This window comes from Pteronotus mesoamericanus, unplaced genomic scaffold (assembly GCF_021234165.1).
Source record: "Pteronotus mesoamericanus isolate MK-2021 breed Mesoamerican mustached bat unplaced genomic scaffold, CSHL_Meso_final contig_169, whole genome shotgun sequence".
Lineage (NCBI taxonomy): Eukaryota > Metazoa > Chordata > Mammalia > Chiroptera > Mormoopidae > Pteronotus > Pteronotus mesoamericanus.
Genome location: NW_026555068.1, coordinates 5041971 through 5064030, shown reverse-complemented (window position 1 = coordinate 5064030; position 22060 = coordinate 5041971). Strand labels below are relative to the sequence as shown.

Genomic DNA, 22060 nt, shown 5'->3' with positions numbered 1-22060 from the left:
GTTTATGGTGTCAAAAAGAGTGCTGTGGTTAGTCTATCAGGATTCTAGCCTGACTTGCTGGGTTTTGCTAAAGAATAAACCATTTCTCTCATCTGTATGCACATCATGAATGATTAACTGTGATCTGAAAAATCTCTTTACTTTCTGGAGATAGAAGCTGGAGATTTAAGGTTGAACTGTACTGCAGAATTGTCTCTTCAGGTAAAAGACCCTCATCATGGTATGTTTACATCTTACTGTTATCATTATGCTTAAGGGGAGGACTTGACCAAATATCGGTTCCATGTATCACTAGCTTATACAATAATGCTTACTATAGCATGATGAATGCTTTGTAAAAGCACAGAATTTTAGAGTTAGGAAAGTTACAAGTTACTGGAGTTTTTCCTAACTCCTTTAAGGTACTCTTTCTCTTTTAAAAACGTGTGTACGTATATATGCACATGCCACATAATCGCAAGGGCTTGTCTCCATTTGGGGGAATTCTCTTTAAATTTTGTTTGGTGAAATAGTTGTTAGTGTGTTTGGATTGTATCTCTTATTAAACTACGCTCAAGATATACAATACTAGAATAATGCTTTGTAAAAAGTAGGAGCATAATATATTTTTGTTGACTTTTTGAATGAAAAACAAAAACTGGTGAGGAAACTTAAATCTAGAGAAGCTGACTAATAGACCAAATAGTAACAGAGCTGTGGCTCAAATCTAAGATAACTCCTGAGTTCTGGGTGTAAATCTCTTCCATTGTACCATTTTAGTCACTCCCTGGAGGCATGGGGAGGGAAAAAAGTATTATATGTATGTATATTTTTCTTCCCAGTTGGAGATATATTATTTTCAGGGTCTGCTTTAAAAGTATTTGATCAGTGGTAGACAGTAGAAATATAAGCCAAATATAAAATAATAGCCACTTTTAAAAACAGTAAAAATAAACTGGTGAAAATGATTTTAAGAATACACAATATACAGATGATATATTATTTTTAAAAAACAGTAAATTTTATTGAACGCAAATTATCCAGAATATCACTTCAACATGTAATCAGTGTATACATTATTAATGAGGACATTATATTCATTTTTTTCATCCTAAGTTATTGAAATCCAGGGTGTACTTTACAGCAGATTTCAGTTCAGACTAGCCACATTTCAAGTACTCGGGAGTCACATGTGGTTAGTGGCTGCCATGTTGGACAACACAAAATCACTGCCTGCTGAACATAAAGATTGAGTGTTTCTTGTTACTAACATTCAGTTCTGAGGTTCAAGTTGTGGTTGTGGTCATTGGTTTTTTTCTTTCATGTTCTAGTGATTTTTCTATTAGGATTGTTTCAATTAGGATTTTTCAATTAGGATTGTTTCGAGCTTGTGGTGAGATGAACTGAAATCTATTTCATAAATTTTGTACCTTTGTGACAAAATAAATGCTCATCCTTTTTTTTTTTGTCTGTAGGATTAGTCTCATTATTTTACTTCTTAACCATTTTTAAGTACAGTTCAGTAGTATTGTTTTCTCATTTTAAATAAGACTGTTTAGTCATGGGGGGGAAGTTCAACTTTTAAAAAATGGCCAGTAACAAAATTCAATAAAAAAATAGTCAAAAGATTTGAACAGTTCACCAAAGAAGATATGCGAATGGAAAATTGCACATGAAGAGATGCCCAGTATCATTGACCAGTAGGGAAATGTGAATTAAAACTATGAAATACCACCTCATATCCATTAGTATGTCTAAAACGAAAATACCGATCATGTCAAATGTTGGTGAAGTTGGAGAATTAGTTGTAGAATCATATACTGCTAGTGAGAATACAAAATGGTACAACCAGTTTAGAAAGCAGTTTGGCAGTTACATAAAAATCTAAACATACGCCTGCCTTAGTCTCTGTCATCCCTCCTTATTCTCTGTCATCCCACTCGTCGATATTTACCCAAGAGAAATGAAAGCATGTGTACATACAAGGCCTTGCAGATAGCAGCTTTATTTGTAACAGCCTCAAGCTGGAACAACACAGACATCCATCAGTAGGTAAATGGATAAGCATTGTGATATATCCATACAGTAGAATACAGCTCAGTAATTAAAAAGAATGAACCATTGACACATGCAATAACTTGAATGATTCTCAGAATAATTATGCTGAGTGAAATAAACCAGAAGAAAAAAGATTTTTAAAGAAAAAAGGGCCAGGAAGTTGCTCCTAATTACATACATACAGTATTCAACTATAAAAGCAACCATTTTGAAGCTGAGCTTTCAGAGCAGCGTTCAGGTTCGGTAATGAAATGTCTTGGGTCTTTCAGCTCCAGCAAATCAATTTGTTCTTTCTTAAACTGACAGCCCGGAATAATCAAAATATGCTATACTCTCTGTCCTTTTTTTTTCTTTTTTCTTTTCCAACTTTGGAGGATTTAATGTTGCTTTGGGGTGAACTTGGTACCATGTTACTTATTACCCAGTTCCAACTCAAGTTAGGCCTTTCTAGGCAAGAGTGAGGTCAGCGTGGCCTTAATTTAAATTAAGATCAGGACTCTGAAACTGACCATATTCTGTTTTTTTCATACTGAGTTGTGTTATCCTTTAGCCTAGCCTGTGCTGGTTTTGTCTTGAACCGTTTATTTTACCCAGGATTGATGTCAGCTATATCTGTGTTCTTGGTTTTTCGGCACTTCATCTTCACTTTAACCTTGTAGGTCCGAATTCTGCCCTGTCTCCTTGGAAACACACTTCTAAGCAGCAGCAGCAGCAGCAGCAGTGTGTTAAAGCAAATTTCTTTTACTCCACCACTCTGATACACCTGATGTTAAATACCACCACACATATTCCTTTTGTGTTTGTGTACACGTTTGTTTGAACCATCGTATCAGAATTGGGACATTCGGTGGGTATGTGTCCTGACAGGACACTAGGAAAAGTGGACGGCTTTTCTCTGAAGCATAACACACCCCAGAGCAAATTAGAGGTCAGCCTGTGCAGCAGACCTGAGTTCTAGTTCTGCCTCTGTTACTGGCCAATTCTGTAAATTGTTCCAGTTATTTAACCCTTCCAGGGCTCAGTTATTTGAGCCATAAAACAGAAATTGGACTAGATTCTCAGTGGTTATCTAATAAAGTTGCTGTTTATTATTTTATTATTATGGCCTCCAGCTTTGTAGTGATGATTACTTAGTAGTAACTTCTGTTTATTGAGTACCTTGGGTCAAGCACTATACTGATCAGTTAATATACATTCTATTCAGTCTTCACAGCAATACCACAGGATACCTATTTCCATTTTACCAATGAGAGATCTGAAATATGGAATGTTGATTTATTTTCCTGAGGTTACACAGCCAGAAAGTAATGGAGGCTGGTTTTGAATGCAGCTTATCTGATTCTTTGTATGTTGTGTCACCTTGCTTTACTGTGTCTCTGACATTCTGCTATTTTGAGTTGGGCCACAGCCAAAAATCTTGGCTTGGAAAGGAATTTTAAAACATCTGCTCTAACTACCATAATGTACCCAACAACCCTGCAGAATCCAGATATGGGTGAGTATCTTCCTAAATAGTCTTTTCTTTTTGACCAAGTTACCTGAGTTTTTTTTTTTTTTAACAGCTTCATCAGGGTACAATTCACATACTACATAATACACCCTTTTAAAATACACAGTTCACATTTTTATTACAGTCACAGATCTACGTAACCATCACCACACTCAATTTTGGGATATTTTCATTAATTCAAAAAGAAACCTCACACTTTTTAGGTACTACTCTCTTCCCTATTCTCCCCCGTCCTAAGTAACCAATCTGCCTTCTGTCGCTAAAGCCATATTATGCAATCATGATGTTTTGAGGTTTATCCATATTGTAGCAGTTATCAATACTTCATTCTTTCTTATGGCCAAATCATATTACATTTGGAAATGTAAGAACATAAAAACCTGTTCAAGCAAATTTCTTAGCCTCCACTATTCCCCTAAATTTTTATTAAAATTTATTTGAGTCAAACAAAGGATACTCCTGGAAGCAAGATCTCAACAGACTGAGAAAAATGCTCCAGAGAATAACATTTTGCAGTTTCTTTTATGCCTTTGAGATTAAGGGGGGTAGTAAAATACATTACATGAAACAGAAAACAAGGCAGAGGTCACATTATTGGATAAAATTGTGTTCTCTCTTTTTTTTTTTTAAATATATTTTATTGCTATTACAGTTGTCCCAATTTCCCCACCTTCCCCCCCCAGCCTGGTACTCACCATTCCATCCAGCAGTTCCCCCCTTAGTTCATGTCCATGAGTCATACATATAAGTTCTTTGGCTATTCCATTTCCCATATTGTACTTTATATCCCCATGGCTATTCTGTAACTACCTATTTGTACTTCTTTTTTTTTTTTAATAATTGTCTAATTAGCAGGCACCAAGAAGACAAAATTTATTTCATTAGAACTTATTTTTTTCCCTTTTTTATTATTTATTTTTTTAAATACATTTGTCTCTGCCTCCCCCCCACCACTTTCCCTTGCCCCCTCCCTCCTTCCCTCCCTCAGCTCTTCCCCTTTGGTTTTGTCTATGAGTCCTTGCTATATGTTCCTTGACTTTCCCGTTCCCTTCCCTTTCCCTGCCCTCCCCTCCTTGTCTCTGTTGATTTCTTTTCCTTTCAGTGTTGCTGGTCATATTTTCCTTGCATCTTTGTATTGTTGGTTAGGTTCCACTTATAGGTGAGATCATACGGTATTTGTCTTTTGCCCCCTGGCTTATTTCACTTAGCATAATGCTCTCCAGTTCCATCCATGCTGTCGCGAAGTTTAGTAGTTCTTTTTTTCTTTCTGCTGCGTAGTATTCCATTGTGTATATGTACCCTAACTTTTTGATCCAATCATCTACTGATGGGCATTTAGGTTGCTTCCAACACTTGGCTATTGTTAATTGTGCTGCTATGAACATTGGGGTGCATAGGTTCTTTTGTATTGGCGTTTTGGTGTTCTTAGGGTATAGTCCCAGCAGGGGAATCACTGGATCAAAAGGCAGTTCCATTCTCAGCTTTTTGAGGAAATTCCACACTGCTTTCCACAGTGGCTGCACCAGTCTGCATTCCCACCAACAGTGGACTAGGGTTCCCTTTTCTCCATAGCCTCGCCAGCACCTGTTGTTTGTTGATCTGTTTATGATGGCCATTCTGACCGGTGTGAGGTGGTACCTCATGGTGGTTTTGATCTGCATTTCTCTGATGGCTAGTGATGCTGAGCATCTTTTCAAATGCCTCTGGGCCCTCTGTATCTCCTCCTTGGAAAAGCATCTGCCCAGGTCCTTTGCCCATTTTTTGATTGGATCGTTTGTCTTCTTGGAGTGGAGTCGAGTGAGTTCTTTATATATCTTGGAGATCAAACCTCTATCTGATGTATCATTAGCGAATATATTTTCCCATAGGATTGGCCCCTTTTTCATTTTGCTGATGTTTTCTTTTGCCGTGCACAAGCTTCTTATTTTGATGAGGTCCCACTTGTTTATTCTTTCCTTTATGTCCCTTGCTTTAGGAGACATCTCAGTGAAAAAATTGCTGCGTGGGACATCTGAGAGTTTCCTGCCAATGTTGTCCTCTAGGACTTTTATGGTGTTGTGACTTATGTTTAAGTCTTTTATCCATCTTGAGTTTATTTTTGTGTATGGTGTCAGCTGATGATCCAATTTCAATTTTTTTGCATGTAGCCGTCCAGCTCTCCCAACACCATTTGTTGAAGAGGCTATTATTGCTCCATTTTATGTTTCTGCCCCCTTTGTCATATATTAGATGCCCGTATAGACCTGGGCTTATTTCTGGGCTTTCTATTCTGTTCCACTGGTCTATGGGTCTGTTCTTGTGCCAGTACCAGATTGTTTTGAGTATAGTGGCTTTGAAGTAGAGTTTGATGTCCGGTATTGTGATCCCTCCTACTTTGTGTTTCTTTCTCAAAATTGCTGCGGCTATTCGGGGTCGTTTATGGTTCCATATAAATTTTTGAAATGTCTGTTCTATTTCTGTGAAATACGTCATTGGTATCTTAATAGGGATTGCATTGAATCTATAAATTGCTTTGGGTAGTATGGACATTTTGATGATATTAATTCTTCCAATCCATGAGCACGGTATATGCTTCCATTTATTTGTGTCTTCCTTAATTTCTTTTTTCAATGTTGTATAGTTTTCTGCATATAGGTCTTTTACGTCTTTGGTTAAATTTATGCCTAGGTACTTTATTTTTCTTCTTGCTATATCGAATGGCATTTTTTTCCCTGATTTCTTCTTCTCTTGCATTGCTGGCGTACAAAAATGCCTTTGATTTCTGAATGTTGACTTTGTATCCTGCTGTTTTGCCAAATTCACTTATTAGGTTGAGGAGTTTTTTGGTAGAGTCTACAGGGTTCTCTATGTACACTATCATGTCATCTGCAAACAATGATAGTTTTACTCCCTCCTTTCCTATCTGGATGCCTTTTATCTCTTTCTCTTCTCTGACCTCTGTGGCTAGGACTTCCAATACGATGTTGAAAAGAAGTGGTGAGAGTGGACATCCTTGTCATGTTCCCGATCTTAGTGGGAAAGCTTTCAGTTTTTGCCCGTTGAGTATGATATTGGCTGTAGGTTTTTCATATATGGCCTTTATTACGTTGAGGAATGCCCCATTTATTCCCATTTTGCTGAGTGTTTTGATCATAAATGGGTGCTGTACCTTATCGAATGCTTTTTCTGCATCTATCGAGATGATCATGTGGTTTTTGTCTTTTATTTATGTGATGTATCACGTTTACTGATTTGCGTATATTGAACCATCCCTGCATCCCTGGGATGAATCCCACTTGATCATGGTGGATAATCTTTTGAATGTATTGCTGGATGCGGTTTGCCAATATTTTGTTGAGGATTTTAGCATGTATGTTCATCAGCGAAATTGGCCTGTAGTTTTCTTTGTAGGGTCTTTATCTGGTTTTGGGATCAGGGTGTTGCTGGCCTCATAGAAAGAGTCTGGGAGTCTTCCCTCCTCTTGAATTTTTTGGAATAGTCTGAGAAGGACAGGGGTTAGCTCTTCCTTAAATGTTTTGTAAAATTCTCCTGTGAAACCGCCTGGCCCTGGGCTTTTGTGTGCTGGGAGTTTCCTGATGACTGCTTCAATTTCCCCAGCTGTTATCGGTCTGTTCAAGCTTTCTGTTTCTTCCTCCTTCAGTGTTGGAAGATTATACTTTTCTACAAATTTGTCCATTTCATCAAGATTTTCAAATTCTTGGCATATAATTGTTCATAATAGTTTCTGATGATCATTTGTATTTCTGTGGTATCAGTTGTTATTTCTCCTCTTTCATTTCTGATATTATTAATTTGCGTCCTCTCCCTTCTATTCTTGATGAGTCTGCTTAAAGGCTTGTCAATTTTATTTATCTTTTCAAAGAACCAGCTTCTGGATTGGTTGATCCTCTGAATTGTTCTTTTTGTCTCTATGTCATTCAGTTCTGCTCTAATCTTGACCATTTCCTTCCTTCTACTTGCTCTGGGATTTATTTGTTGTTGTTTCTCCAGTTCTTGAAGTTGTAGTGTTAGGTCTTTTATTTGAAATGTTTCTATCTTTTTAAGGTAAGCCTGTATTGCTATGAACTTCCCTCTCAGGATTGCCTTTGCTGTGTCCCATAGGTTTTGGACTGTTGTCTGTTCATTTTCATTTGTTTCCAGAAATTTTTTGATATCTTCTCTTATCTCATTATTGACCCATTCACTGTTTAATAGTGTACTGTTCAGTCTCCCTGAGTTTGCAAGTTTTTGAAGTTTCTCTTTGAGGTTGATTTCCAGTTTCAATCCCTTGTGGTCCGAGAAAAAGTTTGGTATTATTTCAATTTTCCTGAATTTGCTGAGGCTTGCTTTGTGTCCTATCATGTGATCTATCTTTGAAAAACTGCCATGAGCATTTGAAAAGAATGTGTATTTTGCTTCTTTGGGATGTAAGGTTCTATATATGTCAGTTAAGGCTCTTTGATTCAGTGTGTCATTCAGCGCCACAATGTTTATTAATGTTTTGTTTGGAAGATCTGTCCATTTTTGACAGTGGGGTGTTGAAATCCCCTACTATCAGTGTGTTGCTGTCTATATTGTTTTTGAAGTCATCCAACAATTTCCTTATAAACTTGGGGGCTCCTATATTGGGAGCATATAAGTTTACAATGTTGATGTCTTCTTGATAGATTCTTCCTTTAAGTATGATAAAGTGCCCCTCTGGGTCTCTCTTTATGGCCTTTGTTTTGAAATCTACTTTGTCTGATACCAGTATGGCAACCCCGGCCTTTTTCTCTTGCCCATTTGCTTGGAATATTTTTTTCCATCCCTTTACTTTCAATCTGTGTAGGTCTCTTGCTCTGAGGTGGGTCTCTTGTAGGCAGCATATATGTGGGTCATGTTTTCTTATCCATTCAGCTACCCTGTGTCTTTTGATTGGGGCATTTAGTCCATTCACATTGAGAGATATTACTGATAGAAATGTACTCATCTTTTCTCTTTGTACCTGTGTTCCTCTCTCTCTCATTCTTTTCCTTCATCTGCTTAAACCAGTCCCCTTAGCATATCTTGGAGTGCTGGTTTGGTAGAGATGTATTCTTTTAGTCTTCTCTTGTATGGGAAACTCTGTATTTCCCCTTCTGTTTTAATGGAGAGCCTAGCTGGGTAGAGCAGCTTTGGCTGTAGGCCCTTGCTTTTCATGGCTTGGAATATTTGTTGCCATTCCCTTCTGGCTTGTAGTGTTTCTGTTGAGAAGTCAGCTCCTAGGCGTATTGGGGCCCCCTTGTATGTTACTTTCTCCTTCTCCCTTGCTGCCTTGAGGATTCTCTCTTTGTCTTTGACATTTGCCATTTTAATGTGATGTGTCTTGGAGTGGACCTCCTTGAGTCCCTCTTGAGTGGGGTCCTCTGTGCCTCCTGGATCCATGAGAGCCTTTCTCTCCTCAAATTAGGGAAATTTTCCATCATTACTTTTTCGAGGAGGTTCTTTATCCCTTGCTCCTCTTCTTCTCCTTCTGGGATCCCTATTATACGGATATTATTGTGTTTCAGTTTGTCCTGCATTTCCTTAAATGCCTCTTCATTCTTTTTGAGCCGTTTTTCCATTTCTTGTTCTTTCTGGGAGCTTCTTTCTACCTTGTCCTCCATCTCACTGATTCGATCCTCGGCTTCATCCAGCCTGCTTTGGATTCCTTCTTCTGTGTTCTTCAATTCAGAAATGGTATTCTTCATATCCTCTTGTGTCTTCTTGATAGTTTCTATGTCCTTTTCCAGGCTGATATAGTTTGCTGTAAGATCCTGATAGTTTCTCTGCAGTTTCTCATAGTTGTCTTTGAGCTGGCTGAGCTCATTGAGCTTCCTTAGAACCATTGTTTTGAATTCAGTATCTGATAGTTCCCTTGCCTCTATTTCATTGAGCTCTCTCTCTCTGGGGAGTCCCCTTTTCCACTTATTTGGGGGGAACTTCTTTTTCTTCCCATTTTTGTGAGAGTCTGTTAAGTATTTTTGTCCTTTTCTTTCTGGGCCTGCCTCTGATGATGTCAGTTGTTGACCCTATAGGACCTTGGGTTGTTTGTTTGAGCCTTCCAGGAGTCTAATGTCTGTGTCTGACTCCTGCTTGGAGCAGCTCTGTGACTCCTTCGGTCAGGGCTGGACTATTTTTTGGGATCTCTCTGCACTCTCACGCGGGCTCCTTGAGTGCGTTCCCAGCGCGGCAGGATCCCCCGCCTGCCTGGGCTCGCATGTGCTTGCCCCAGACCAGGGGGCTTATGCGCGACCTCGCCTACTCATCTGGCGCCCCTGGCCGGCGAGCTCGGCGGCACTGGTCAGTTTAGGGTCTTCTATTGTGTATTTCCCCGCTTTTGGCTCTTTGGGTGCGTTGCTTGCCCTCACCAAATGGGGACTATGGAAATGGGAGGAAATCAGCTCCAGGACTCTCTGGTTAATCCTGTCTCTGGTCTCTCCTCCAGGGACTCTGGGCAGCTCTACTAATTTTGTGGGCCGCTCCGCAATCGCGGGCGGGCGGGTAGGGTTACGCCTGCCCTTGCCGCTCTGTGCACTCCCTCGCAGGCCGTATCGGTGCCAGTCTGTGTGAGGCCTTGACGGCCGGTGCAAGCATTCGCCAGCCCACGCGGGTCACACACATGCTCGCCAACCCTCGCTGGTCACCCGGCGCAAGTGTGCTCGCCTGCACTGGGTGTTTTGGGGGAGTCTCTGTGTGCTTTTCGGCTTTTGGCTCTTTGGGGGTGTGGCCTCTTCCCGCGCAATGTAGACTACGGCAAGGAGAAGGAGTCGGGACTCCCCGGTTCCTCCTCCCGTTCTTTCCCCAACACCTCAGTTTCTAGTCTCTCCTCAGGGGTCTCTGGGCAGTTCTGTCACCCGTTCGGCCAAGGGTCCACCACCTGTGCAGACTGCGTTTCAATCGCAGGCAGTCTGGTTTCTGCGCGCCCCTCTTCTGCCTCTTTGGGGGCGCGCCTTTCCAGCCCACAATGGAGACTACGGAAAGGGGAGGGAATTCAGGGCTCCCTGGTTCCTCCTCCCATTCTTTCCCCAATGCCTCCGTTTCCAGACTCTCCGCAGGGGCCTCCGGGCAGTTCCCTGACCCCTTCAGCCAAGGATCCACCCCCTGTGCGGACTGCGTTTCAATCGCAGGCAGTCTGGTTCATGCGCGCCCCGCTTCTGCCTCTTTGGGGTCGCACCTTTCCAGGCCACAGTGGAGACTACAGAACAGGGAGGGAGTCGGGACTCCCTGGTTCCTCCCCCTGTTTTTTCCCCAACGCCTCCATCTCCAGTCTTTCCTCAAGGCTCTCCCAGCCAGTCTGCACTCAGCCCCGCAGCTCACAGGCATGCAAGCTGTATGCGGAGGGCACAAAAGGCAGGTTAATTGATTCCCTTATGCCAGAGCGAGATGGTAGCTGCAGAGTGGGAGGCGTGCCATCACCGGGGCTCCACAGGCCGCCGTGTCAGTTCTCTTCACAAAGTTTTCCTCACCAGTCTTTTCCCAGGCACCAGCCCACCCTGCTGCCCACTCTACCCAGAGATCAAGGACGGTGGCTGCCACTGCAACTTTTGCGTTTGCCCTTTAAATGTCTCTTTGCATCCCCAGCCACGTGTCTCTGGCAGAGAGTGCCCCTAAGCTTTTTGGGGTTGCGTTTTGTCTGTATTTTCTTGGCTTTAGCTGCTGTAGTTTAGGGGTTCCTGTTTATGATTCAGACCCCATTCTTCTCGGGGGAAGCTAACTGGCCATTTCAATGTCTCTCTGGTGCCAGTGCCCATGGGCACCCAGCCCACCCTCTCGAGCCTCCACTGCACTTGTCACCCGTTGGGATGTGTGAGAGTAGAATCCACTGTCCGTGGCACCAAGGCTCCTCTCCCACTATTGCTCCACTGCTTTCCAGGTGATTACTCCACTATTTAGTTGCAATTCCAGTTTGGTTTTGGGAAGAGGTCAGCGTGACTCCCATTCACTCCTCCGCCATCTTCTCTGTAAATTGTGTTCTCTTGAAGGTAATATCTGAAAGGGGCTATTTCAAAGATGTGTTGACGTAGAGGCACAGAAACAATAGACAGGGCTTGCTTAAGGCAAAGATAAGCCTTTTACAAAAGGTATATGCCTGCCCTGGCCGAGTGGCCCAGTTAGTTGGAGTGTTGTCCTGAAACTGGAAAAAGTTGGTGTTCGTATGCCCGTCACTACCAAAACCAGTAAGAAGAGACAAGGATTGCATGTTTATGGGCGCCTTATTCAGATGCTGGTGATCTGAGAAGGCAGGTTGTGTACCCTAAAGACCATCTTAACATCTCATCTCACCAACCTTTTTTATAAGAAGAAAAGGGTAGGTAAGGGGTTTGGAAAAAAAGGTTAATCAGGTAAGAGTTGCAGTCTTGCAGCAATTTTTTTGGTATTTCTTTATCGGCTGATCAACAGTTCTTTTCTCTGCTCACAGGGCCTGGAACACAGTGGCTCAGATATCATCTTGATGGTTTGTAGACTCCCTGGGGTACAAAGGTTGTTGCAGGTCATGCATTCCATTCCTGGAATAACAACTTTCCACATGCATTAATCAGCTAAGCCTGCCAACTATAACTAAAGCTAAAATCTGTAACTCTTGAGTTTCCCTAGGAGTCCCATACACGAAAAGGTCGCAGGTTCAGTTCCCTATCAGGGCACATATGTAGGTTGCTGGTCAATTCCTAGTTTCAGGAGGCAGCTGATTGAAGTTTCTCACATCAAGTTTTCTCTCTCAGCGTGTTTTGGTGGTATTGGCTCTTGTTGTTTTGCCTCCCTGTCAAGCAGGCTACATGCAGTTTCTGAATGTGATCAGCATGATCAGCCATTTTAGGGGATCATAAGTACCTTTGGGCAAGCAGTAGTTGAAACCAGTCTCTCCGTGTAATGTCATGACTTCTTGGGAAATACCCTCAACTGCCCCTCCTTCCTAGTAGCAGAGGCTTAGGACAGTAATAATAGTTAATGTATTTTGAACATGTGCCTTGATCTTGGCACTGTAAAAAGTGCTTTTACTTTGTTATTTTATCTTCTTTTGAATGTTACTTTTAGTAGGTATTGTTGAATAGAAGCTTAAAGAGATGAAGTAATGTATCTAAAGTCATACTACTAGTTAAGTGATAAAAGTCAGAATTCAAACACTGTTATGGGGTTGGTTTTGTGGGGGTTTTTTTAAAACATGAGACTATTACCTATTCTAAATGATAAATATGATTTTAAAGATATCAAAAAGATAAGTAGTGACCTCTCCCTTCCACTCCAGGAGAAGGCTGGTGTAGCTAGTCACTTGTCTGTCTTTCCAGACATGTATCTTTGTGAATACATGTGAACTGTACTCCCTCACAGCTGGTATTTATTGTGGACATTGTTCAGTATCTAAGTGGGAGATTGTTTCTTAGTGCATATGTATACGTGTGTCTCTTTTTTAACAGATGAATAGTATTCCATTATATCATCTATTAATGGAGATTGATGATGTTTTTGGTATTAAAAACAATGCTTCAGTCATTAACCTTGTATATATATCATTTTGCACATGCTTCAGTACAGGGTTTCTCATCCTCAGCACTAGTGACATTTGGGGCTGGATAATTCTTTAAAAAATTTTTTTCATTTATTCATTCATTTATTTTGGAGCAAGGGGGAGGGATGGAGAAAGAGGGAGAGAAACATCAATGTGAGCTGTTGCCTCTTATGCTCTCCAGCCGGGGACCAAAGCCATAGCCAGGCATGATGCCCAAACAACTGAGCCATAAAGGTCAGGGCAAGGGGCTGGATAATCCTTTGTTGTAGGAGCCGGCCTGTACATTATAGGATGTTTGGTACAGCCCTACCCTCCACACACTGCGAACCAGTAGCACCGCATCCCAAGCTGTGACAACGAAAAATCCCTGCAGGTGATACCAAATGTTCCACAATGGAGTGAAGAAATCAGTCCTGGTTGAGAACCACTGTTCTAATTTATCTTCACAATAAACTTTTAGAAGTAGAATTGCTGGAACTAAGGTTATGTATGTGCATTTAAAATTTTGATGGTGATTGCAAATTGTTCCTCATAGATGTACCATTTTTTACTCTAACCAACAGTAATTGAGAGTATGTTCTCATTTTGGCAATACTGTTGTTGATAAAAAAAAAGTTTCTCCTGCCATCTTGAAGTAGTTTTAATTTGTATTTCTGTACTTTACATCTGACCTTTTTACTAAGCACTTAGTGCTTGCTAGGCATGCAGTATTTTTTGGCTTGCGTCTTTTGTGACAAACTTTGAAATGACTTCCTCTCTATTTAGCCCTCTTAAACTTTGATACCAAGAACTGAAGACAGTACTCTGGATTTCTTCTGATCATAATGAAATGATAACCACACCATCCACACCATTTATTGAGATCTCATATATGACAGACATTGTGCTTTAAAAATGCATTATCCCTGTGTAACCTAAGCATTTATTTGTAATAAAATGCCATACCTTTTTCCTTTTGAGTTGATGTGTGGAATCTCTCTGGACAGTTTGGTAGTCATGGTCTCCTGAAGTAGAATGTGTCACAAAGCTAGCTGAAAAGAAGTATTTGATTTTGCAGTTAGAAATCATAATTGTCCAGCCTTGTAGTTTGGTCAGAATTGGTTTAGATACCCCAACTTAAATTTGTAAGTTCCCCCTGTTATTCACTCTTGCAGGAGGACTCTCTTCCTTGCTAATCATCGTTGTATGAAATTATAACTTCATGTATGCTTACTTGCTTAATACTTGTCTCTAGGCATATTTGTTCTCCACTAAGTATCTAACACCTAACTTAATGTGTGGCATACAGTATGTGCCCAGTAAGTATCTGTTAAATGCATGAACTAGTCAGTCTGAGAACTCAGGTACCCTGGGGGCCTAAAAGCCCTCCATTGCCCAGAGGGTTGAAGAACTTAGCTTAACAATGGGCTCTGTCACATTCCTAGACTGAAGCCATCTTCTCTCTTAAAAGGGTCAGAACTAGCTGGTTCTTATGGTTTTCTCTGGACCATTTGACCTGTTGGGGGAACTTTGGTTTGGCTGGAAGCTGTGGAAGAGAATGAATGCATGTTCCTTGGAGTTATTTATGTCTTCCCCTGCCTCATGCTTAAGGAGGCACGGTTATATTTACTTGAGACAAAGTGATATTCTCTCCTAAATGAGCAGTTATTTAGAAATTGTGGTGTGATTGAGTTCTGATGTGAGCAATTTTCTGATATTTCCAGAAATCAAAGTCTGTGTTAAGGGGGCTTTAAGGTACGGTTATTGATACGTCTGGCTTTAATGACTGCTTTGCTCATCCAGCAAGATGTTTGGAACCCTACTTGATAACTGTAACTTGTTTGTTTTTTCCTCTATTACTAAAAATAAATATGAGGATGGTTTAGTGTTGGCCAGATAACTTGTTTGGCTAGTTTTACTGTTCTCTGTTCTGGAGTCTGGCACTGGTGAACAGGAATGCAGGCGTGGGGTGGGACAGCAAGGGGCAGGGGGTTCACTGCCTTTCTGAGGAGGAAGAGCAGCTGGATCAGCAAACTCTTTTGTAGAGGATCAGATAGTAAATATTTTAGGCTTTTCAGTCCTGATCTCTGTCACATATTATTGTTTGTTTTTACAACTCTTTAAAGATATAAAAACCATCCCTATGTCGTGAACCTTATAAAAACAGGCCACAGCCAGATTTGGCCCAGAGATCATGATGGTTTGCCAACCATAAACTATGTGAAGAAATTAGTTGATTGCTTAGAAGTGTTTACTTTAATGTTTTGGGGATACGAACCTAGCATAATTTTGGAAATTCTCAGATGATTGTGATCCAAAGAAACGCTGGCATGGGAAGTCAGAGTGACCCTACTGTCAGTCACTTCGGGTCCGTTGAACTCAGGGTACCCTTGGCCAGTGTGACAGCAGCTGTCAAGTGGGATCGTGCTGCCTCTTTCCCATGGGAGTGCTGGCCACAGGTAACTGGGATGGAAGAAAGGAGCCAAGCTGTGGCCCAAGAATTAGGCTGGAATTTGACAGGTTTAAGGAATACAGTGACTCAGCAAATTAAGTTGTCTCAGAAATACATCTAATTTCCTGAACCTCTGTGGAGATGTAGTTAGAAATCTGGCATGTATAATCAGTTTGGCTAGTTTATAAAAATGAAAACAGGTTTGTACCTTGGATTCTGAGAATTGGATTCTGAGAACATCGTCAAATTCTGATACATGAGCTCAGATTTGCCTTGCGGTTTTTCTGTGATCACGAGAAGTTCCAGAGAGCAGGACTGGCATGAGGAAGTGTTCATGGGTTTCAGGGTAGTCTGGCAGATAAGAGAGCACGGTGGTTAAAGAGACAGATACACTTGTCCAAATTCCTACTCTACTGCTTATACTAGCTGTACGATCCTGGGTAACTTACTTCATTTTTTTCTCTACGCTTCAGTTTTCTCACCCATAAATTGCACTGATGATAATAACTCCACCATAGGGTTGTGAGAATTAAGTGAGGATAGTATATATAGAATGCTTATTATATTAGCTCAATGTCCATCATGTTGTTAGTACTCGATAAGTGTAGCAATAATAATAGTAATGTGAAAGTGGAAGATGTTGAGGATCAGATACAGGAACTAGTATTTGTGACTTGGTGTCACTGAACTATCCTATCTTTTAATCATTAGATGTTTGGGAATATAGTGGGAGCAGTAGTGGGTTAGGAGTCAGAAGAACTAGGTATGTGTCTACCTTGCTTGATTTGCTAATGGTAAAATGGAAATAATATGTGTTGACAGGTTGTGACATGGTATATGAAAAGGCTTTGAGTTCTATAAAGCATTGTACAAAATTTAAGGTAAAGTCAGTAAACTTTTTATTTATTCCTGACCTTCTTCATGTATTGGAATAGAGCCAGAAGTTGATATGTGTGAAGCCAAAATGCTTGTCAGCGGAACTTATTGGGGATGCTTCCAAGTTCAGGACTTGCATTGATAAATTGTGATTAGGGATGAATAATATAAAACTTGAGCACTTTTGTAAGATATTTGAAATAGTGGAATTTTAAAAGGGAGTGGCTATATTAAGTGAAAGAAGCCAATCTAAAAAGGCTATGTACTGCATGATTCCAACTATATTCTGGAAAAAGGTTAGTAAATAGATTATTGATTACCAGGGGTTGGGGCCAGGGGAGGATGAATAATCAGAGCACAGGATTTTTAGAGCAGCGAAAATATTCTGTATAGTACTGTAATGATGGGTATACATGTCATTATACCTTTGTCCAAACCCATAGAATGTACACCAAGAGTGAATCATAATGTAAACTACGGACTTTGGGTGATTATGATGTGTTAATGTAGATTCATAAATTGTAACAAATGTACCTCTGTGGTGAGGGATATTGATAAGGGGTGAGGCTGTTACATATGTTGTGCGAAGGGAAATAAAAGAAATCTCTGTACCTCCTTAATTTTGTTGTGAACCCAAAACTGCTCTAAAAAGTAGTCTTAAAAAAAAATAAATAAAGAGAGTGGCTAGTGTGGAGAAATAGGGTGGAAGAGTTTAATCTCTGTAGAAAATGTGACAATATCTTGTAAAATTAAAACTATGTATTTCCTTTTCCCGTGTAATTCCCTTTCTAGAACTTTATCCTGAAAGTATATTTGCCTGTTCATTTTGTGTGTACATGGTTATTCATTACATTATTTACAACAACGTAAAAATGGAAGCATTGGTGTTCAGCCTCAGAAAACCAGTTAACTCAATCATGGTACATTCTTGGTTAAAAACTATGTACCTATAAAAAGTGAGGGATCTAGGTATGTGCTGATTAAACACTCTTCCATGATATGTTAAGCTAAAAATAAAACACAAAGCAAGGTGAATAACAATGTTCATAGTATGCTGTCATTATTGTTGCCAGATTGCAGGGTGGGGAACAGAAAAGATCAATTATGATTTACTTGTATAAGCATAGGATAGTGGGAAGACTATGAAGCTGGTAATAATGACTGTACCTAAGACAAGAACTCTGGGTAGCTGGGGGACAGGTAAGAGAGAAACATACTTTTCACAGTATACCCTCTTTATCTTTCAAATGTGTCTTATATTCATAGATTTATATTTATATAGCCTGAGCAGCCACAGATCATACCACTGGAGTTGAAAACTGTATGAACCTCTGTGTGTTTTCCTCCCCCATTTGTGTCTGCTACCTGTTGCTCTGCCAGTCTCCTTGACCTTGATAATTTGAGAAGCTGACACAGACTCAGGGCTTACCCTAAAACAGTCCTCTGCCCCCAAAGCATATTGATGTTTGTCCTCTTGATTTCTGTGACTGACGGTGTTTCTGTTTGCACCTCCAGCTTTGGCAGCATGTAAGCTACTTCTTGCCAAGAACTCAGGTCACCACTGAGAAAGAGGACCTTAGAGAGAAGAATATCCAGAGGAAGCCAATGCCAGGAGCGTCTGGAATTACACTCACCGCAGGCAGTATGAGACTTTCTGTGCCAGCGTCTGTGTCCTACTGGCAAAGACTGTAGCTCTCCAGGTAGGAGGGTCCTGGGAGCAGCGTGCACCAGGAAGCCTCTCTAGAGGAAGAATGGGGCCAGATATGAACTCTCTACAATGAACACAATTTTCAGCTTATGAAGGAATTTTAAGTAAAACCATTATTTAATTTCTACATATCCAAGTTCAGGAGCCTTCTGTGTGAAGTGCCAGCAGTCACCACCCCCTACACAGGAGTTAATCAGTACTTTTCTGGCACCAAGTTGAACTCTTCTTGGTATTTCTGGCAATGACAGATCTTCAAGACAGATTTATCTGCTAAATGCTCTTGGTCAGGAAAATAAAGTAAAATTTCTGGAAGCCGTGTAAGGGTAGCAGAGCAGAGGTCCCTCCCTCACTGCCCATTCACAGAAAGGCAGCCTGGACTCGAATGCTCCTAGTGAAGATTGATCCTGCCTTGTTCACCTCGAAAGTCCACCTGCTCCAGGAGATCTGGTGTTTTCAGGCTGCCTGCTGTCTGGGGCTGTTTTTGCTATCATCCTACTCCCAAGCCACTGAACGATGTGAACTTTGGAATGGAGTCTGCTTTCTGCTGGGAACTCGCTTCCTTCCCCAGGCTGGTACTGTCTTGAGAGGGCCATCTGAAGCCTGTGCTTTGTTCCTGGGGAGGAGGCATTGGCCTGGCCTGGATCCTCCACCATGTTCCTGTTGCTGCCTTTTGATAGCCTGATTGTCAACCTCCTGGGCATCTCCCTGACTGTCCTCTTCACCCTCCTTCTTGTTTTCATCATAGTCCCTGCTATTTTTGGAGTCTCCTTTGGTATTCGAAAGCTCTACATGAAAACTTTGTTAAAAATTTTTGCGGTGAGTTGTGCTGTTTACGAATGGTTGCTTCATAGAGGAGGAGAAGAGTTGTTCTTCTCTGATTGATTGTTACCTCTTTATTGGATATGGGGAAAGTTGGGAGAATGGGAAGTGGCATTTTGAGTAAAAAGAATAACTAAATGTGTACTTGTGAAAGCCTTTAGCAGTCTTTCTTTTGAGCTGAGGTACTTGCATGGTTGATTCACCTCAGCAAAGGCACCTATTTATCCCATAGGTTGGCTCTATACCTTCCATCTCTATTTCAAGGAGAGGGGCTTAAAATTGAAGAAGAAAAATCACCAACAGACCCCCCCCCTTTTTATGTAATAGATACTGAGACACAAAGCCACTGCTGAAACAGTTCCTCTGATAAGTGTGGGAGAGGTTTATTCCCTCTCCTTCCAACGTTTATCTTAAATAAGTTCTTGCATTTCAGGCAAAAATAATTAACAGAAAAAGGGCATTTGATGAATTGTTTTATTTTTTTAAAGATAAGAAAGATGGATAATAAATTTCTTAACATATGTCAGAACCTAATTAATTACACTGCTGAACCAAACTGGTCATAATGTAAAAGAGACGGGTGAGAAGTGTATTTCCTGGAAGATGTTCTGTGCCTCGAGGCTTTTAACATCTATCCAAAGATTTGGTAATTTGTTAACAATATCTGTTTTCATCATCACCAAATCTTTAGATATTTTTGAAACAGTACAGTGTTATTTGTTCATAAAGTATTTAATGGTTCACAAAATAATTTTATTCATTTTCCTTTGGTTCCTTATAATTCTGTAGTAGACAGGGCACCTACATTTTATCAATGAAGTAAAGACTCAGAAGGATGTATGAAATGTTATACTATAGTGGGAAATTTTTTTTAGTATACCATTGAATATTTTGCTATTATTTCTAAAAAAAATTATTTTACATTTCTAAAAATTGAGGTGAACTTGACATAAAGTTAACTATTTTAAGGTGAAAGATTTAGTGGCCTTTACTGTATTTACAATGTTATATATCCACCAACTCTACCTAGTTCCAAACATTTTCATCACTCCAAAAGGAAACCCCATACTTAAACAGTTGACCCCCATTTTCCCCTCCCTCAACTCCTTCCAACAAGGAAGGGGTCTGTTCTCTCTCTGGATTTACCTATTCTGGATAATTCATGTAAATAGAATCACATAAAATGTGCTTTTTTGGTGCCTGACTGGCTTCATTCATTTAGCATAAAGTTTTTGGGACTCATCCACATTGTAACATGTTTCAGTACTTTTTTTAATAGCTGAATATTATTTTATCGTGTGTCTGTACCATAATTTGCTTATCTATTGATGGACTGTTTTCACCCTCTGGCTGTTGTCAGTAGTGCTGCTTGTATGCGTGCACTTGTTTGAGTACCTGTTTTCAGTCGTTTTTGAGCACGATTTACAGTCTCCTGGATTATCTAGTTCCTTGCTACTCAGGGAGAGGTCTGGAGACCAGCAGCATGAGTACACTTAAGAGCTGGTTAGAAATGGAGGTCTCAGGTCCACTCCAGACCTACTGAATTATAATTTGCATTTCAATAAGATCTGGGTGATTCATATGCACATCAAAGTTTGAGAAGTAATCTAATCAGTCTTTGGACTAGTTACTTTGTTAATGTATAGTGTTTATTTTAATTAATCAGGAAATCTAATTTTCTTAAATTTCAGTCCAAGAAAATCTTCAGTAGATCCCAGGGTTCCTGTAGACCATATACCTTAACTACCCATGGCTTTTGTCACTGTGAAAGAAACATACATCAGTATAGAATCAGTAGAACAGCTGGTAAACTTTTAGGAGACAACAGTGAGTAATATCTAGCTTTTTAGTCAAGGGTATAAGCAAGTGATTAATTCATAGACCTACAGAAATCCTTATTTTTTTAAAAAAAGATTTTATATATTTATTTTTAGAGAGAGGGGAAGCGAGGGAGAAAGAGAGAGAGAGAGAAATATTGATGTGAGAGAGAAACATTGATCGGCTGCCCCCAGCTGGGGACCTGGCCCTCAACCCTGAGTGGGAGTTGAACCGGAAACCTTTGGGTTTGTAGGCCAGCACTCAGTGCACTGAGACAAACCAGCCACCATGGAAATCCTCATTTTTTAAAACATAGAAATAGGAGTTAACAACCTAGGATTCTTCTGTAGTAGCTAAAATTTTTTAACTTGGATCATTTTGGGTGGGACAGAGGCCTGGAGTCCATGTATACTCGCAACTCCATTTTGAAAAAATCCCCCAAATTAATATTTTAAAGTCCATAGGCAGCTAAATCCTTCTTATTGTGACTGTAGTTTTAAATGTACGTTCTTGTGACTTTTAGGGTAGATTATAATTAACAGTGGAAACTTCATTAAATATATATTGTTGGGCCAATCCACAGGACAGGTAATCTTAAGCCATCAGAGACTCTGCTGATCACATCATGAAAATCACTGGTTTGGGGCACAGTGGTTTAGAAGTGATAATGGAAGAGCGTGTGTGCGCGCGCGCGCACGTACTCACACTCATTTTTTACCTCAAAATTTAGAATTTCAAGAACTAGATTTCCACCTCTTATTTCCTAGCGGTGTGTATCAAGCGTTCAGCAGGCCCTATGACTTCTATCCTGTTGAGCATTATGAATAATGACTACATGGTGACAACCCTCTGGTAAAGGGTTACTGCTCTGAGTAGATCATAATGGACAGTAAGAACTGAATGCTATTTTTTATCGGTACTAGTATTAGATATAAGCTGGATTTGGCCAAGCTGGTTTTAGATCTTGGAAAGCATACATCTATATATCTATATATACATTTAAAATAATACACCTATACTTGTGGGTTTTCTTTAATAGAAAACATACCTATTTTGCCTTTTTTAAAGCCTCTTCAGCCCCTCCTAAATTGGGTTGACATTTATAATTTTGCATCTGGAAGAAAGCTCAGAGATCATCTTAATTCTGTGGATCTCTCTCCCCCAACTACACATTTAGATCACCTGAGAAAGCATTTTAAAAGTATGTGGGAGCACTAGAATCTCCCCAGAGGTTCTGATTTAATTGGTCTGGGTGGGCATTTTTTAAAACTCAAGTGATGCCTCTGTCTGCCATCAAAAGATGGAGCCTGATTGACTTGAATGGCAACCTGCCTTATGAGTTGCTCACAAATAGAATGTGGTGTATGTGATGCTGTG

The 22060-nt window shown here is 40.3% G+C and overlaps 1 protein-coding gene across 4 annotated transcripts in view; it reads left to right on the top strand.

The window, feature by feature from the left end:
• GPAT4 (glycerol-3-phosphate acyltransferase 4) overlaps positions 1–22060 on the top strand; it is a 40953-nt gene that overhangs the window by 2470 nt on the left and 16423 nt on the right. For 3 of the 4 annotated variants that reach the window (XM_054565973.1, XM_054565971.1, XM_054565972.1), the window contains exon 2: positions 17854–18862. In XM_054565973.1, coding sequence (XP_054421948.1) covers positions 18698–18862 — 165 coding nt within the window. In that variant the 5' untranslated portion in view covers positions 17854–18697. Of the gene's footprint in view, positions 1–105; positions 221–17853; positions 18863–22060 lie in introns of those variants that run through there. The other variant, XM_054565974.1, reaches the window with a different exon arrangement.